This window comes from Musca domestica, unplaced genomic scaffold, assembly GCF_030504385.1.
Source record: "Musca domestica strain aabys unplaced genomic scaffold, Musca_domestica.polishedcontigs.V.1.1 14, whole genome shotgun sequence".
NCBI lineage: Eukaryota > Metazoa > Arthropoda > Insecta > Diptera > Muscidae > Musca > Musca domestica.
The window spans coordinates 10,223,461-10,244,110 of NW_026712192.1; the positions used below are offsets into that span (position 1 = coordinate 10,223,461).

The 20,650-nt window shown below is 36.4% G+C and overlaps 1 protein-coding gene across 1 annotated transcript in view; it reads left to right on the forward strand.

Moving 5' to 3' along the window:
- The window catches only part of LOC101901316 (ATP-binding cassette sub-family D member 3), a 37,870-nt gene that overhangs the window by 8,837 nt on the left and 8,383 nt on the right, over positions 1 to 20,650 (forward strand). Inside the window, exon 2 of the mRNA XM_005184885.4 lies at positions 16,487 to 16,599. Within this exon, the coding sequence (XP_005184942.1) occupies positions 16,487 to 16,599 (113 nt within the window). The remainder of the gene's footprint in view (positions 1 to 16,486; positions 16,600 to 20,650) is intronic.

The window sequence follows — 20,650 nt, forward strand, 5'->3', positions numbered from 1 at the left end:
AATGCTTTTATCTGTCGACAATATCGGCCCATTCCATGAAGTACCTCCCCCACAAATAAACTTTCTTTCAAACTCGTCACACCCCAATATTTCTATCAACATAAGACGTTTTGTGAAGATGGAAGATATCGGACTATTTCTTCCTTTCCAATATTTCCACAAACACAAGATCTGGTGTGAAGGTGGAATATATCGGTTCACTCCTTCTGGTACCTTCTCCACAAAGGGTCAACATTTTGAATAATTATATCTCATAAAATGCGAAACAAGCCACCTATTCTTTGCAGACTAGGTTTATCTAAATATTTTTGTCAACGAGAGATCTGAATTTTTGTCAACAAGAGGTCTGAATTTTTGTCAACAAGAGATCTGAATATGGAAGTGAATATGGAATTTATCGGCCCACTTTTTAGATGTTATTTTATGAAGTGAAATACATCGGACCACATCGATCGATCCACATCCACATTTGAACATATTCAAAAATTATCACCCAAATAAAGTACAGGAAGTAATCGATATAGGCCAAATCTGGCCCCTTGTAATATTTGTATCGGACTTAGGTCAGACATGAAATGGTCAATATTGGAACCGCCACCATAAAAGGTCAGAAGCTTTAATAATTATAATAGAATGAAAATAGCGTAACTTCGTTTTTGAGCATATTTTAGGACCTTATTACCCTACGGACCCAGAATTGTTCACGATATAACTGTAATTGCACTTTTTTCGAATCTCTGGAAAATTTTCAAACAAAAATTAAAAATTGAACTGACGTTACATGGAGTCCACTGTGAAATAGAATAACTTGGTATAATTCCTAAACACCTATCATTCATAATCCAGAATGTGATTTTTATAATATCAGCCATAAATTAACGATAAAAACCAGTCTAATAGCATCTCAAAAAATAGTATGACTAAGCATTTGCTTGGGCACGCGTTTAACGTTATGCGTTTTTCTACGTTTTAATTGGTTTCTATACGGATAGAATCTAATAAAGTAAACACCGCTACTATATTTAAATTGAAAAACTATAGCTCAGTCTCAAACCAGCACTTTGTTCATTTTGTATTGAAAGATCTTAATATTTACAATTAATTCGATTGAATATCGCCTGCGTATTTGTTACAAACCGTTAATCGCATAGGATGGTGCGAAATAGGGCCATTCTTCAGAATTTTTTCGGCGAAGGGTTTCAACATTTTTGATAGTTGTTTTTTCCTTACGAATTGGATCATATCTGTTTTAAATAGACGTAAGTCCGTACAGACCCACAAAAATTACTTTTGTAAGAGAATTTAAATATATGTCAAATGTTCATATACATCTCTTATACATTTTTTACTCAATACTTTTTTACATATCTATGTTTGTATCTATATATGTGTATGTTTATTAAAAAAAGTATTTATTTTAAAAATTAATTATAATTTGACATACATATATGTCATTGTGATGAGCAAAGTAGAGTATTTGTTTATATTTTTTCTTTAATTGAAATTCCAAACCAAAGTTCACTTGTCTGTACATAAATAATAAAAACACTTAATGAGTTTTCTTTTAAATAGATTATTCTAAATTGTTTGTTGTAGAACTTTTTGTATTTTTTATACCCTCCACACTATGTATGGGTATATTAAGTTCGCCATTCCGTTTATAACTCATCAAAATAATAATTTTGCACAGACCAGACTTTTGCCCGATGGCAGGTCAAGTTCGAAGATGGGCTACAGGGTGAGATAAAAAACTGCAACAAAGTCAAACGCCATAATTTTTACATTTTTTCAAATTGTATTGAATGAGAGCAAAAAATGTCGGAAACAGCATCAAATTTTAGAATAAGTTTAGATTTGTTCGAATTGGTCACCTTTGGCACGAATTATGGCCACTTCCCGAATGTTGCTCTGCGGTATTTTGTCCCGGCGAAGCGCTTGCTATAATATTTTGCTATAATATTCGGCATTTATTCTCATGCCACGGTTGATTAGTACGAGCGGACAGCCTGTTATGTTATGGCGGCCCACATCATCATCGCTTGAGTTCTCCAACCGAAGGTGCACATTTTTAGCCGATCATTTTATTTATTTACAAACTGCTGGACAACGAATGTTTTCTCATCGGAGAAACCAAAATTCGGCAGTTCACCAGTTTCGGCCGAGCGAAGCAACTCTTTTGCTTCTTTAAGTCTATTTTCTTTCTGTTGCGGTGTAAGTTCTTGCACTTTTTGGAATTTCAATGGCTTTACTCCGAGTTTAGAAATGACGAGTGGCTTAGAAATGACAGCAGTCGGAAGTTGGTTGCAGTTTTTTCAACTAACCCTATATATCGCTCTACGATATCGTATAGCTCCCATATAACGGCACTCCCCCGATTTTCGGTAATTTGGTAATTGTACCCAATTTTTTCAATGAAATTGTCTGAAAATTCACAAAAGGAGTTCCTTCTTATTACTTTACCCCCTGACAGGGAATTGTCTATATAGGTCCACTATATCGTATATCCCCCATATAACGGTACCTCCCTATATTCGGTATTTTGATGATTTTAGCTACTTTTTTCAAAGGAATTGTCTAAAAATCCATACTAGAAGTTCTTTCTAAGCACTTTAATTCTTTTTAAGCACATATTCACGGGAGTTGTTTAAAATTTCGTATTTAGAATTTGTAATGGGTACAACGGCCTATTATGAAAAATTGCGTATGCAGGCCCACGTCTTCGTATAGCCTCCATATAACGGTTCCTCCAAGTATTCACTATTTTAATGATTTTGGCAACATTATTCACCGGAGTTGTTTCAAATTTTCTAGTTAGAGTTCGTATGGGAACAACAGTCTATGAAAAAATTGTCTATGCAGGTTCAGGTCTTCGTACAGGCCTAGGTCTTCGTTTAGGCCCATATATCAGTACCTTCATATATTCGGTATTTTGACTATTTTAGGTAGGTTAGGTGACCGAAATTGTTAGAAATTTTGTGTTTGTAAAGTTCATAATAAGTACTACAGCCTGTGACAGAAAATTGTCTATGCAGGTCTAGGTCTTCTTATAGCCCCTCCAAATATTCGGTATTTTGATGATATAGGCAACATTATTCATTGTTTAAATTTCGTAGTTAGAGTTCGTAATAAAAACTACAGTCTATGATAGAAAATTGTCTATGCCGGTTCAGGTCTTCGCATTCGTTTGAAATTTCGTATTTGAAGTTCCTAATGGGTACTACAGCCGGTTACAGAAAATTGTCTGTGCAGGTCCAGGTCTTCGTATAGATCTATATATCAGTACCACCCTATATTCGGTATTTTGACGATTTTAGGTGCAAAATTCACCGATTATTTTTCAAGTTTTGTATTTGAATATTGTAATGGCTTATGGCAAAAGTTGCCTATGTGGACCTGAACGTCTTCGTATAGACCCCAAATATAACGTCTATATTCGTTATTTTTAAGGTTTTAACAGAGTTTTTAAGGGATTTTATTTTTTGAAAATTTCCAAATTCGTTTTAAATCATGGAGATTATTCAAAGTTCGGCCCGGTCGAACTTACTGCTTTTTTATTTGTATTATATTCTTTTGAAATTGATTTTCACAAATGAACTTTGTTGCTACAAAATAATAACTAATGACGTATGTTAAAAATGGGATTTTATTATAATTATATCTATGTGTGGAAATCGATAAATTTTTTCTAATTCATTAATATTCGAAATGTAATTTTTTTTACAGAACAACATCAACATATTTATTTACACCATTAAAATGGCTAATTTTGTTTAAAAAATTTAATATTAATTATCTAAAATAATAAAATGTAATAAATTTGCCAAAAGTCGATAAAAATATATTGTATTTTAATCGTAAATATATCCATATTAATTGTCTAATGAATTTACTGACGTATATTATTTCGGAGGTTATTGGCCGTTATTTTGACCCAAATACAATGTTTTATTTTGTTGCAGTCACAACAGAAACTGGTGGGTTCTAGCTGCAAGAGAAAGCTGTTAATGCGAAATAACAATGGAATTATGGGACAAAATTAATTCATTTACTGACGTTGTATGAGATATGTATGTTGGGGTACCAGAAGGATATATCTTTACATTTCATCTACCGACTTTATGAGTGTTATTATTATTCTAAATTTTAAGCCTTTCTTGGGAAGGTCCCTAAGGGTGTGGACCGATTTACACTATTTTCGTACCTGATCTAAGTTTAATACCAATATTGCCATAAGCAAAGTTCGAACTTAAACGTCGCTTTATATAAATAAATACATATATATTTTCTGAAAACAGAGTGCAGCTTTGGCCGTGTGGAACATAGCGCCCGTAGCTCCTGTTGAAAACAAATGCTGTCAATATCCTCTTCTTCAACTATTGTAAACAAAAATTCAACTTGGGCTGATAACGTAACGCCCACTCCTTGCTCAATTTCGAGCATGAAACAGCAAATCGTTTAGGGTGCATCGGCTTTTCAATGTATGGGTGTGGGTTTTCGGTGCCCCAAATGCGACAATTTAGCTTGTATACATGCGGAGCTGACGGTGCTTCTCTTCTTGTAGAATCCATTTTATACCTTTCCAAAGCTTAGCATAAAGATTTGAATGTTGAAAGCTTCAATCAAATCGAGTTGTCCCTTCGATCCACATAATTTTTTTCTGTCCAAAACGTCTCCAAATGAAATCATAGAAACCAAACAAAATTTTGTACCATTTAGAATTTTTAAAATTTAGTACTTTTCGAACAACCGCCAGATTTCAACACCAAATACCATCAGAGACCCCAATATTAAATTTCGAGCTCTATTCCTTCACCCAATCTTAACCACAGTCACCAACAGTGGCATCTAATCAAAATTCAGGATTCTCTATTCCTTAAACTAATACCAAATTTAGTACTATTTAGTACTTTTCGAACAATAATAAACATTTTCAAAATCATCCTCATATCTCAATTCCAGATACCAGCAGAGACTCCAATATCCATACCGAATTTAGTACCATTTAGTGCTTTAAATGCAAATGTAGGACACATTTCCAAAACCATCTACATATCTTAACCACAAAACTTCAAACTTCAGGACTTTAGCTCTATTCCTTCACGCAATATCAAATTTAGTACTACTTTGTACTTTTCGTATAATTCTAGTATACATTTCCAAAACCCCCTCCATATCCCAATTCCAGATACCAACAGAAACATTAATATCAAATTTGAGTATTCTAGCCCAATTCCTTTGTCAAATACCAAATTTAGTACCATTTAGTACTTTTCGTACATATATAGGATGCATTTCAAAAATCATCTCCAATATCTTAACCACAGACACAAACAGTGACCTCAATATCAAATTTTAGGATTTCAGATCTATTCCTTTACTCAGTGCTAAATTTAGTACTTTTCGTATAATTTTAGTACACATTTCACAACCCAAATCCATATCTCAATTTCAGATACCGCCAGAGATCTTAATATCAAAGTTTGTTACCTTAAAGTTCGAATTTCCCAAAAACCCTTTGGTTTTGAACTCCTTTAGTGACTCTCATTCCAAATTTCATTCCGTTTGCCCAATACGAAGTATTCAGTTTTTAGTACTTTTCATAGCCGCACCCAGCCTAAGTGTAATATAAATATTACTTGGTGCGAGGCTTGGACTACATGATGTCATGTTTATGTTAGAACTTTTTGTAGAGTTAACCTACATCAAGAGGATTTATTTGAGGTATAGGTAATGGAGAAGAAAGTTTTTATCCAAATCCAATAGTTAACCCGTTCATATGTAAACCTACTGTAAGATACTTTGAATTAGATGTGTTACATCTCTTGTAAATTTTGAATTTTGATCGGAAATTACCTGTAGATGTCGACCGATATTTTCCATAATCGAAATCGATTTTTTTCATAATCTGATTCTTCCTTCGATACGTGTTGTTTTACATTAGTAAGGCGGACGGGCATTTTAGCCATCGGCGAAATTTCTACCTTATTATTTTACTATCGGATCCTATGATTTTTTTTTAAATCTGTGACTACAAATAAGGGATCTGGGCTTACCAGAAAAATCGAATTCGGAACACTGTACGTCCGGTTATATCGTACATGACCTCGGTGTAAGAGTGAACGTCTATTTTATCGATGTTGATTGTGCGGGTCGATGGGCAAATAATTTCCACCAATATCCACCGCTATGAATCCTATAAATAACAGTCAAGTCAGCAGACGGCAGTATTTCAGATACACACAAATAGAAAATACCCTGAGACGTCTAAGGCGTTGACAGTGTCTGAATGAACGATAGTACAGCTGCTGTGTCTAGGTAGATCGATAACGCTCGCTGCGATAAGACTGTAGGTGCAATAAAGCTTGGGCTTTGTTTCGTATCGTCTGCTAGGTTGTGTACCAGTTCTATTCCCATAATAATAATGGAATTCCGGCTCTGAGTTCAAAGTATTCAATTTGTTGCCCTTTTGACTGATCGATGATTATATTTTATACCCATTTTGATAACAAGGCCTAATTTAAAAATAATTGCATTTTAAAGATTTCCAGTTCTTGGCAGAAATATTTTACCTGAAGAAAGGAAGCAGTATGTATTGAAAATTAGAAAGAACATGCAAATATTAACAAATTCCGTCAAAGCATGACAAGATGTACAAAATGTGCAAAAGGGCCGAGATTCTAGTGAAAATATGACTTTTCTTTATAAAAATTGTCATTTCACATTTTCAGTGTATGTATTAGTGTAAGGCCTAAAACTAGATAGCAAAGCTAGCCAAATAATTCTTTTTTTTTCGTTCTTTTCAAATTTATAAATTTTCAATAGTCATGCTGAGCACGTTGTTTATTTGATTGTTTATTATATATAACGTCATCAACAGCCAACCGCCACGACTGAACATTGAAGCGTGTGTTTTCTTCTTATGGATGAATGTGTGTGTATGTAATTGGCAGAGGTTCTTATACCGCCAGATTCCACAAGTTAGAGGTGTATTGTATTTTTTTGTTTAGATTTTTGTGGTGTTTTCGTCTTTATCTTTATTGAATGTTTTAGGTACCTCAGTTATAGTTTATTGAAATGACTCAAAGTTTACTGATAACATTGAAAACTGGCCATACCTCATTCTAAGTCCATGGGGCTTTGGGGCCTTAGAAGTTCTTTTTTATTTTTTTGTTGAACATTTTTGAAATTATTATTGTCGATGGGGCTCAATGCAATGGGCACGGGGTTGGGTGATTGTATCACCCACGTCAATTTGGAGGGCATATTAAGTTCTTCATTCCGTTTGAAACTTTGCGAAATAAGAATTTTAAACTCCACAAATTATATAAAGGGTGATTTAAAAAAAAAAAACAAGTAAGCAAAGGCTACAGTCGAGCGGGGCCGACCGTTGAATACCCTACAACACTATAATAAACGATACAGTTTATATAGGCGAGATACTCGAAAGAATTCCACAAGATATTGTGACAAATAATAAAAGAAAACCATCAGGTTTCGTTCTCTAATTTTTGAATAATGGCAACTTAAACTAATTTAAATGGTCTTCCTAGATCTGGAACCAATATTTCCCAAAGACCTATAATCTCCCAGAAGTGGCAAAAGATTAACATTTATTATTGGTTTTTGACTGAAACGCATCTATATGAGATACAGACATTTGACTATATTCTTCAAAGAAATCAGCGTTATTTGTGAATTCTCCAAAAAGTCACTGGAATAGACATTTTCGTATTTTGTCTACAAAAGTTGGCAAACTATTTCACACATTGAATATTTTTGGATGGCCATCCAAAACTGCTTGGCTTTTGCAATGTCCGGTAACCCCCATTCAAATGTGCCTGAGGATCGGGCGATAATTACGACCTACTGACAATTTTGCAGTTTTTTGGTCCATTTCAACCCCTAAATATATGGCGATCATCTCCAAAAAGAGTAGCCTTCTATTCTGACCCTCATCTTATCCCCATGCAAAATTTCGTAAGGATCGGGCCATAAATGCGATCTGTATATGATATCCTGATATCCTAACTACTTAGTTTTGTTAGCTGTAGAAATATTACCAAATGTTTAATTCAAAATGAAAATATGCCAAAAATATGGCAAATTGAAAAAATATGAGAAAATTTAAAAAAATCAATATTTTCATCTTCATTGAGATATTTTTATGCGATTTTTTAGACGTTTTTTCTTTCCTGCCAAGAGGCCATTCTGAATTAATGAGAACTGTCGAAATCAGTTCAGCCGTTATCGACATATAAGAGATTTTTCAAGCATATCTTCTTTGATAAACATATATATCGCACATAGTTCGCTGTATATCCGATTTGTTGGATGTTAACATCAATGTAAAGGTCAGAAGTAACCTTGTCATGGCTTAGGGATTTCGCCGGTATTTAAAATATTCGCGGTTTCATGAAAAATTTTGAATTTTTTCAACACAAAAGATATGGTAAATATTATCCGATGACCACCCAAATTGGTAGGCTTCTTTTCCCCCCCTAACTCTAGCTACATGCGAAATTCCGCGTCGATTGTTCTATAATTGCGACCTGTATAGCTACTTCAAAATCCGACATTTTTTCAGTATTTGGTCCATTTCAACCCCTAAATATTATGCGATCATCTCCAAAAGAAATAGGGTTCTATTCTGACCTAAGCCCCACCTCCATTCTAAATTTCGTGAAGGTCGGGCTATAATTGCGACCTGTAGAGTGATTACAAATTAACATGGACAGACGGACAGACGGACGGACGGACATACATAGCTAGATCGACTCAGCTCGGCGAGCTAGGAAGATCCATATATACTTTCCTATGTGGGAAATCAATATTTCGAGGTGTTACATAATTTTTGGCCCAATCAAACTTATAATACCCCCAACACATAGTGTTGTAGGGTATAAAAATGGGTATTGTAAAATAAAAGCACATAACATTCGGAAAAGGGCATGAAATTGTTATTTGAATTAACAGTGTGGTCTATATAGCTCAATGTTTAAAGATTATTCCATGCAAATGTTAACTGCGACTGGGGCTTAAATGGTCATCCCCTTAGTTCAATTTTGGGACAATCTTTCTAACAGGCAGTATCTCTCTAATAAGTCTTTCAATGTTGTATTCTAATGGAGAATCTGAAGCGGGCTTGCCTTTATAGACAAGAGCTTTAACATAGGTCCACAAAAAATGGTCCAAAGCCTATAAATCTCACGATATAGTCGGCGAATTCGTCGGTACCGAAGGTTACTTCGGAATTCGATCTGATATCTTCTATAATCTGGCTTGGCTTTTAACACCAAGTTCAAAAAGGAAGCGATCTGTATTGGTTGGATCCATAGCGATACGGGAGTTAGGTGAGTAGGTTTGATCGGGTTTGAAGAGTTGCAGCTTGTTGTTCTGTTCGTTCTGACTCCTCAATCGGGTTCTGCTTCTAAGTCCTGTCACAAAAAGGATGCAACCTGTAGGGATTGGGTCGACAACGATACTGGAGTTAGGTGAGTAGGTTTGGCTGGGCGGCGAAATAGGTGCAGCGTGTCATGTGAACCTGTGCCACAAGCTGGGCAGATGTTCTGCGCATCGCTGTCAATAGGAATTGCGGCGGCTGCATCATCCAGATCTTATTTGAGCCAAAACTAATCAGGTTTTCGGGGTAGCTCTCGGTCTTCATGGGAGGGTCTCCTAGTACAACATTCACTTTACATCCTTCCATGACTTTTGAGGCCGCGTTAGAATGAATACTATTCAGTCCTGCTTGATAGGTCTGACCTAGAGGCTCTCTCTTATTCCTCTGTACCTCTCTCTAGATAATGAAGGTCTTTCCTTAGGTTCCTGGGTGGAGGTTGCCTATCCACCAGATAGAGACTCGGATTGCTTTGTCTGTAACACCCAAGCAGGTATTGCATAAAGCAGATGAAACCTTCGCCTCCTCATATAGGTGGTCGAAGTCTATAGTCGACAGGTCTTATGAGAAGGCACCCTGTAGCGATTATTAGGGCGGCATTCTTGCAGAACTGAATATTTTTCCACTGCGTAGCACAAAAGTTGGCGGACCACACCGGATCCGCATAGTTTACCACTCATGCTTGTATTGTAGCAGTTATGGCTCTGATTCTATCATATCTGCTGTTACCGCAGAACCGTGAGAACTATTTAGTCCTACTTTATAAGCCTGTTGATCTAGGGTCTCTCTCTTTTATCTCTGTACCTCTCTCGCTCTCTTTAGATCTTGAAGGTCTCTCCTTACTTGTCTTGATGCGCGTGCTATGTGGATTCTACGAATAACTCGCTCGAATTTGTACAAAAAAATGATCTCGAATTCAAAAGGAAGCGCTCCCGTAAGAGAAAAAAATCGAGCAAACTAAATTTTCGATTTCGCTCAAATAGGAGTGATTATATTTTCCTCGTTTTTGAGAGGGAGCAAACTTCCTTCAAAATCAAGCCGATTCTACACTTGCCGAACACTCTTTAAGTTTTTTGTGATTTAGTTTAGACATAAAAAAGTGCCAATCGATTTTCAGTATGATAAGAAGAACAAACGTGGGATTAAAAAAAAAAAATTTCGCTAGGAGGAATCAAGGCCTACATAAGGTCGGCTTTATATGTATGTTTATCTATGCCTCTCTCTTATATCTCTGTACCTCCCTCGCTCTCTTTAGATCATGAAGGTCTCTCCTTACTTTCCAAAGTCCGTTGTTACGCGTGCTTTGTGGAAATCTCTGAAAAACTCGTTTGAATTTGTATAAAGAGTGAACTCACCGGAAGCGCTCTTGGGAGCGAAAAAAATCGAGAATACTCAAAGTTTCGATGTCGCTCGATGAGGAGTGAATATATTTTCCTCGGTTTTTGGAGTGGGAGCAAAATTTATTCAAAATTGATTAGATTTTACTCATTCCCAGCACTCTTTTAGTTTTAGTTAAGAAGTAAAAAATTGTAAATCAATTTTCAATATCATTACATTTTCCTCAGTTCGAATGTAACCACCCCTTTTGTGATAGAATTTTCTAGAATTCCCTCCACTTTCTTCTCAGTTTTGTCCATATTTTAAAATTATTGTTGCTGTTGTTTTGATTCCCCTACATTTTATTTACCCATTCCAAGCCTGAATGAACTTTTCCCATTCATATTCAAATTTATTCGACTAAAGTCAGTCACAAGTGTATGGCTGGCTGCTTGGCTGCCGGGCTATGGCTTGTTGGTTTCTCTAAAATAATTTTTCGATAGATAAAAGCTAGACATTAAACAGAAAAAAAAAAAACAGTCGTCAAATACGACACGCCATACGATCAAAGTCCGCTCGAAATTAATTCAATAAAATGAATTGCAAGGTTATGGTTTCCAAAAAAAAAAAAAAATCAACAACAACAAAAACTTAAATAGGTGGTAAAATATCATGATGATGATGAGATGACCAAGAAAAACTGTGGAACAAAGCATCATTAATATTTTGGCAAAAAGCAGAACACGGTTTCACCGGCGCTTAATGCAAAAACTATTTTTGTTTAATTTTCTGAAACTCGATTTTTTTTCTTTGGCTTTCTTTGTTAAGAAAGCCGTTTGCACGAGTTTATATGGCCAAAACGACAAACTCTTAACCCTAACATTAATCATGTCGCCTTCTATAGTAAGGCATTGATATTAACCATTTCTCTTTCGATGACGCTTTGTTTGTTATCTCCCCTTTATTTCTAATTTTTATTGCCATAATTACAAGAGTGATAAGATTTTATTAGAACCTCATTATCGGTTCGGTGCCAGTTATAATGACCACGAGCGAAAAATATATAAAAAAATTGTTCTACTATTTATGTTATTGTTGCTAATTTGAACAAATATTTTATTTCCCGATCTAAACCAAACTATTATTATTATTGGGTGTTCAACACTCGAAGGTGTATTTATCTACATACAAGCATATTTGTTAGTTGATATTGGTTGGCTGGGGATTGTGGCCAGTGTTGCCATTGCAGATTTACAAAAAATGGACGGAAACGGCGAATGATTTAAAATGTAGGAAGATAAACTTTGGGTAGATAAAAACTGGTCTGGGACGACTTTATGATAACCTACACCACAATTCGCATTTTTAGAGCTACCCGTAAGAAATCAAATTGGGAGCGTTTTAAATTTGAAATCGATTGGAACTAATATGTGAAAGTTATAAATTATCTTTATAGACTTTATTCTACTCGGACCTTAATTGTACCATCCAAAAATTGAATATATTTGGAAAAACGTAGCATGGTCGGTATATCATAGACATTAAATTAGAGAGAAACATATTCAAATCTGAGAAGATTTGGTAAAGGTTTCTAGGCTATATCAAATATTTTGGGTCGTATAGCATGGCTTTGGGAAAACCACAAGTGGCTATCTTTAGAGCACTCCAGCATTTAAATGTGAATAAATCTTTTGTGTCTCGTACCATCGATCGTTACCGTCCTATTGGTAGCGTAGCCCGACGTCAGCAGAAATGGTTCGAAAAGTAAAGAAGCGACTTGATCGAAACCCGCATCGCAGTGGCCGAAAAATGTCTTGTGAGCTGAACATATCGCAATGTTCCATTCGGAAAATATTGAAAAATGAGCTCGGGGTAAAGCCATTGAAATTCCAAAAAGTGCAAGAACTAACACCGCAGCAGAAAAAATTGACTCAGTAGAGCTAAAGAGGTGATTCGCTTGACCGAAAGTGGTGAACTCCCGAATTTGATTTTCTCCGATGAGAAAACATTCGTTGTCCAGCAGTTTGTAAATAAACAAAACGATCGTGTTTACATGCCAAAGAGGTCAGGTGCACCTTCGGTTGGCCACCAGAACTCAAGCGCCGGCCATGGTGATGGTTTGGGCCGCCATAACAGCCGATGGTCGCTCTCCGCTCGTATTAATCGACCGCGGCATCAGAATAAATGCCAAATATTATCGCGAAAATATTATAGAGGGTGTATTAAAACCTTGGGCTCGCAAACATTTTAGCCGCAGACCTTGGACATTCCAAAAGGACGTGCCACTCAAGAATGGTTACAAAATGAGGTTCCTCGCTTCATTTCCAGCGCACAATGGCCACCAAATTCTCCGGATACCAATCCGTTGGACTACCGTGTCTGGAGTATTTTGGAAAGCAAGGTTGGCACTAAAAAATACCAAAGTGTCGATCACCTCAAGCAAGCGTTTCACCGGGAATGGGCCAAAATACCGCAGAGCAAATTTCGGGCAGCGTGTGACGGTTCATTGGCCGTTTGAAGGCCACAATTCGTGCCAAAGGTGACCAAGTTGAACAAATCTAATCATATTCTAAAATTTGATGCTATTTTAGTCATTTTTTACTTTCATTTAATAAAATTTTAAAAAATGTAGAAATTATGGCATTTGCCTTTGTTATTTGTTATCTCACCCTGTATATAAACAACTAGTAAGTGCTCGCTACCTCGTCACCGAAAAGTCCACCATAAATCTTTTTCTTAGTTCTAACAGTCGTAATAGGTTTTTAAGTCTTAAAATTCACATATTTTTTAGTTTGACAAAATTGTTTGATCAAAACTTTATACATTTTAATAAATTCTCAGACTTTCCAGATTGAATGTATCATTCATTTTTTTCCTTTTTCGAAATGAATAATGGAAAAATGTTTACCCTTTACACTAAAAAGTTTTTAAAATCTTTCCTTTTGAAGTTTACTGAAGAACATATTAGTTAAACCCTTGCGTTCCACATCAAATTTTTCTGACCAAAACTATTTCAACAACTTTTTATATTTAGTAACCAAAAGAGACCTCTATATCGAATTACAGGATTCAAACTCTACTCATTCCTTCGCCGGTAAATTAAATACCATTTAGTACTTTTTGAAGAATCATAGTACGCATTTCCAAATCCATCTTCTTATCTTAAAACTATATACCCAACAGTGGCCTCCAGACCAAATTTTAAAATTCCAGCTCTATCCCAAGACCCAATCCTAAATGTGTTACCATACATGTGTACAGTTATACTACACGTGCACCTACTTCTCTCCATCCTAGACAACAACAGTGACCTTGATACCAAATTTTAGAATTCCATTTCTATCCCAAAACCCTATCTCTATCTTCGTACAGTTGAAGTGCTTATTTTCAAAACAATCCCCATATTTCAATCTCAGATACCAACGCATTTCCAAAACCACCTCCATATCTCAATCCCAGATACCAACAAGGATCTCAATATCAAATTTGAAGATTCCAGCCCTATTCCTTCACCCAAAATCAAATTTAGTACTATTTAGTACTTTTCGTACAAATATAGTACGCATTTCCATAAACAATTTTTGGTCACAGGCTGTAGTACCTATTATGAACTCGAAATACGAAATTTGAAACAACTCCGGTTAATAATGTCGCTGAAGTCATCAAAATACCGAATATTGAGAGGTACCGTTGTAGGTGGACTATACGATATCGTGGAGCTATATAGACATTTTCTCTTTCAGGGGCGAAGTGCTTAGAAATAAGTTTTAAATATATACCCCACCTTGACCTGCCTGCGAACAAAAACCTGATCTATGCAAAATTTGAGCTTCCTATCTTCATTGGTGTTTAATCTAACGTGATTGCAACAGACGAACGGACAGTACATATCGTGGACCTATGTAGACAATACTCTTCCAGGGGGCAAAGTACTCGTAGGGGACTCTTTTGGTGGTTTTTCAAACAATTTAATTGAAAATTTTGGCTACAATCATCAAAATGCTGAATATCGCGGCTGGGCGATACCATTATATTAGGCTATATGATATCGTGGACCGATATAGCCCATCTTGGCCTACCTGCAGACAAAAGACTCATCTGTGCAAAATTTTGGCTTCCTATCTTCATTCGTTTTTACTCAAACTTAATTACAGCAGACGGATAGACGGAAAGCGCTAAATCGTCTTAGCTTTACGCTGATCAAGAATGATCAAGAATATACATACTTTGTTATGTCTAAAATTATTATTTCGATGAGTTATAAACGGCATGACGAACATAATATACCCTCCTCACTATGTATGGTGATGGGTATAAAAAAAATCAAAATAGGCAACACTGATGCCGGTAGTAATAACAACACACAACGTAATTGATGGGAGGAAGGGGGGGGGGGGGGGGGGGGGGGGTTGGTTTGCCATGTAAACAATACTCCACCCTCGCGTATGGCGTGTCACAGTCAACACTTTGTTTGTATGTTTACTGGGAATGTTAAAGCTTACGCTCCTGAAAATTAGAGAAAATAACACATCAACAACAAAAGAGAACTGTTAATTTTTTTTATTGAATTGTAATTCTAATTGCGTCATAAGTTTGAAAGTTAAACAGTGTTGGTCAAATTTTGATGTCATTGTCTTGATTTTTTTTTTGTATGGCCTATGCCACCATTTATATGGAATTTAGTTAAAATTTAGTCTCATTAAGTGATTTTTATTTGTTTATTTTATTCGAAATGACAATTGATATGTTTTTGACGCCTAGGTCGCCAGTAGGTCAACACATTTATAGGATCCACATTTCGATCTTCTTGAAGATGCTTTGATTCAGAACTTGAAAGGATTTCTTGTGGTTTACTTTTATGTACAGTACGCCATAAAAGGAAGTACAACTTTCAGGCAATGACAATCTCTGAAAAATTACTTTTCACAAGACTAATTTGGTTGAACTGAAAATAGTACCATGGTAAGTTCAATTTAGTGACGTATATGTTGCTTTTAAAAGACATTTTTCTAGTATCCATTTCCGCATTTTCTGGTTACGACAATTCAAAATTACTATATATTACTATATCCCCAATGGAACCAAATTCAAATTTTCTGCCTAAAGGCCTTTTATACTTCGTTCCATGGTACAATAAAAAGGTAAGGTAGGGCTCCCAGCTGATTACAAATTTTTTTTAGGTGTGCCCGACTTCTGCCAATTTTGTGTATGTATTTGTTGCTTTGAAAAATAAAAACAAAACATTTTCAAAATCAATGATTGAAAGAAACTAAAATTGCGGGGCGCGCAATACTAATATTAACCTGATTTGCCATGGAATTGAAAGATTGAACACTTAGGATCATATTTTTGAGAGAATTTCAATCATCTTTCACGATATTTGACTCATTTTCGAAAGGAACAAAAAATACCAAATAAATAGAAACAATTTGTTGCCTATAATTTTGAATGATTCTGACAGGAAGCGGGCATAGCCTCAGGGCTGTATTTCTGTAGTTTTACGAAGTTGTTCTACCTCCTTATTGTACCATGCTTCGTTCTGTTTTCGATAAACTTAATATTCGCAGACAATGAAAGGAAGATTTCCTTCAAACAAATTCTACGAAAAGGATGATTCTATATTATGGAATTTTATTAACCCATCTGAATGAACGCATAGTAGTGTCGAAGTCTATGCACATTATATCTGTCGGCCTTCATAGCTACTATTATTTTTATGTTTAACATATGTTTAACCCGAATTAATCAATCTCTTTATAAACTATTTTTCAGAAAAAATGGTTACGATGAACGAGTACAATACACTATCACAGAGAAAAAGGACAAGAAACCCCCAAAGGCCCATGTAAATGCATTGTTTTTCAAACAGTTGCGACAAATTCTACGTAAGTATTTTGGCATTAAAATTTAGAATATTGCATTTTTATACCCTACGCTTTTCTGTTGTACAGGGCATTACGTCTTTGTGCATTATTTTGTAACATGCAGAAGTTCGTGATGAAGATCTTCATAGAATCACATTCTTAGTTCATTTATGTCCGCATTTATTGTCCGATTGAGATGACATTTTACACAAATCATTTTTTATTCTTTGACGAAAAACGAACTCTTTATTTAAATTTTTGAGTACCGGTCTAAATTTAGATAAAGCTCCCGTATATATCTTCGTTCGATTTCGATTGATATTGGTATTATTCATCCAAATACAATATATTTCGGCACATCCGACCGAATTCAGTCTAGAATCAAGTACTTTAAATTTAGTGAAAATCCGTTCAGATATAACTTTAGCTCCCACATATATGTTTCATCCGATTTGATGTTTAAGTCCTAACATCCGTAATATGCATTCCATACCGTCGCTCGTACGGTAGGTAAAGAGATATGAAGATGAGATCCCTCCAGGATTTTGTCTCCAGTCTCGCCACCGTAGTATCACCACCACTGAACTTAATAAAGAATATTAGGTTTATATTTTTTTTAGCAACGATGCACGTCCTTGCCATGTCACAATTGGAGACTGCGTTAGAGACGTACAGCCCACTCCCTAGTCCAGTCACTCTATTGTTGTGGACATAGAGTTCCTGAACCAGGGCTATGTCTAATTCAGCTTTTGTGTGGGATAGGAGAAATTAATCCTCTCCTACTCCTAATGCAGCGGTGCTTGTCGGAAACGAATCCAAACTGTTCCGAAATGCAACTTGCCCCCACGAGCTTGAAGATAATCCTGACAATCCGTATCAATAGATATCTTGACTACCAGGCTGCCCCCCTCGAACTGACGATAAGCCAGTTGTGTGTTCTCAGGTTGGGGGTTTGTTTGCCGATTATCGACAGAATGCGTACCGCATCCACCGATGGTGGTGGCACCCAAGCTGTCAGGGGATCTCCTTCAAGGATACAGCCGCTAAATTGCACCCTTGCCAAAGCTCGTAAAAGTCAGTTACTGTGGTGACCAGGAATTCTTCAGATTCCTCGTTTTCAGAGCAGTTGACTTTTACGCCCTTGGGTACCGCTGCCAAACTGCGGCCTATTTGGATCACCTTTACCCAGAAAGACCAGTTCCTCAGACAATCTTCGATTATCAGCCATCTACTCTAGCTGATTTTATCTTTCGGTTCGGTTTTATCGATGACAGCCACTCGAAGATTGTCTGGGAATGCTTTCACTTCCGTCCTCTTTGGCTTGACCGCTTCCTTGTGGCTCTTTACAGGCTTTGAGCTTGTAGGGGGTTTGGTTACAATCGGCTTGGATGGCTGGGGGGTCTGCCTAGTAGATAGTACTTCAAATTTGGTGAAAATCGGTTCAGATATTGATATAACTCCCATATATAGCTTCATCCGATTTGGTAAGTCCCTCACAATCGTAATATGCACTCCACAACAGTAATATTTGGTAACAGATATCAGTTACAGCTCAGAAATACCTCTGCAAAATGTTATGTTGGATTTAGCTTTCTTATATATCTTCATCCGATTTCACGTTGATTATGCAACAAATGTAAAATATCAGACCAAATTGGATGGATATTTGGACATTCAATCGAATTTACCCTGGAAACTAATACGACATTTGGTGAAACTCGTTTTCCATATTGCTTCGATATGCATTTTTTAATATAGTCCTTCTCGAAGTCATATCATGCATGATCTATAGCAATTTTATTTGGTACGGGAGGTACAAATGCCTTGGTCAAATTTAGGGGAAATCGATTCAGAGTCTGATATGCATCCCAAATGTTACTTCCCTCTGATTTCAAATTATAACTAATCTGAAGCCATAACTGGCTTTTTACTGGTAGCTCTACTAAATATTTTTATTGGTGTAGGTTAGCATATTGCCAGGCCGACCTAATTTTGACCTTTTTTACTGGTTAACCAATGCAAATTCTTTCTTTTTTGATTCGTCCGAGGGACCGAGGGTATATTATTTTTACTCTTTTCTCTTAACTCTTCTAATTCAAATTCTATTAGAACGCCTTGGGCGGAATGTTACGGTGTTCTGTAGTAATCTTCATTATAGGTTTTGTGTCGAATCTCATTTGAAAGAGTATTGACTTCTCACTCAATCACTAAGTGGTCTTTGCTCCCTATCCAGTTTCTCCACTTTATTGATAACCCTCTACCAAATTACAGATGTCTTGAAATAAATTCAATAATCTTTGAACAAAATCTTTAAAGTACAGTGCTTCCATGTAATGAGAGGATTCCGGTTTTATTTAAAATATTTTGTAGGGTTACAATTGTGTGCATTACGTTCTTATTGAAACATCCACAAATTAACGACGATATCTTCTTCGACTGCGATTACGTCGGCGATAAGGACTAGCAGTTGTTTCAAATTTATTTGGTTGTAGAACATCATCATAGTTTAAGGATCCGACATTTGCAGATACGGGGCAACAATTATTTGATTGTTCGCATCCTTCCCTAATTTTACAATGCCCCGCTCGTAACTTTACAATTTGTAGAGAATTTTGCCATAATTTTGTACAATTTTCAATAATTTTTCGATACAAACGCACCGATTTCTTTTGCAATAAATAAAAATGATCGGTTGCATAACCAACACATATGAGAAATGTTAAACTTATTGCCGTTGTTGCTGCTCCCAGTATATATTGTTCCCAGTCCATGTAGATTTTTGGTCGTAGGCCAGCAACAAGCAATAGAATTTTGCTCATTCTGCACGTTACATTCTCAATTGTACACCAAACAATTAACGCACTGAATTCGACAAGCAATAGACTCATCACTGTTTCGGCTGCAACCTGGCATACATACGGCAGATGCCTATATCGTAGAGGGAATATTTCGATATCCAAAAGTAAGTCGAAAAATCCTATTATAAATAACCAACTTGCCAAAGTCGGAGCATTGGAACACAAATCAGCTTTTTGTACGATGAAAAACGATACGCCCAATATCGAGTGTAGCGATGCTGTTATTGCTACTGCCAATCCGGAGACCATTTCTGCGATGGGGTGAAGGAATTTTTAATTGTTACAAAAATAAATTATAAAACAATATTTTTATAAAAGAATTGAAAGTTCTTTTTATTGACTTGACAGACATTGCCAAGACTGAGTCGGTGAATACTCAAATTGCTATCAATTTTTTGGAAAATTTTTATCCCGATAGTTATCCACTTGCAAGTTAAAGCGGAAAACTATTATGCGTTTTGTACGAGTCAAACTCTCTGGGACTAAGCAATGTGAGACTAAATCATGAACACGGCCACGCATACCGTAGCTATCTGCGATGAAATTGGAAGTAGGAACAAGGTTCAAGTCTCTCAAGTCTCTTGCCGGCAGCACTTGGGGAGCTAAGAATGAGAGCGAGTAAAAAGAGCAAATTTTGACTCAGTAACTCAATTGTCAAAATTGCTCTCTAAATTGAGTAGCATTCATTCTGAAGCGATTAGAGAAGCTATGGAGAAATAGGTTGTTGTTGCAGCAGTAGTACATGTAGATTTTTGAATTCTGCTAATCTGGTTCAAGCTCCAGGTTTAAAAATTCGGCTACTTTAACGGGCTGTAGTCAGAGATCTTCTGGAGTGAGTTGGGTAGGTTTGGCTGTGCAATTAAAGGGGTGCAGCATATTGTGCGGGCCTGTATCGCACATCTTCGTCAATTCGTGCCCAATACGAATTGAGACGACTTCACCATCCTGAACGTATTTGCGCTAAAACTGCCCTGGTTTGTCTAGGCAGCTGGTGTTCTTCTGCTGCAATGGATGGGGGTGAACTCCGAGGACTGCATTCATTCTATAATTGCTGATAGCATCTGCGACTGCATCGGTATGAATGCCACTCAGTCCTGCCTGATAGACTTCTTGATCAAGAGGTTCTCTCTTATACCGTTGGACCTCCCTCTAGATCGTCTATGTCCTTCCTGACACGCCTGGGTGGGGGAGTTGTATACGCCATATGTTGGTTG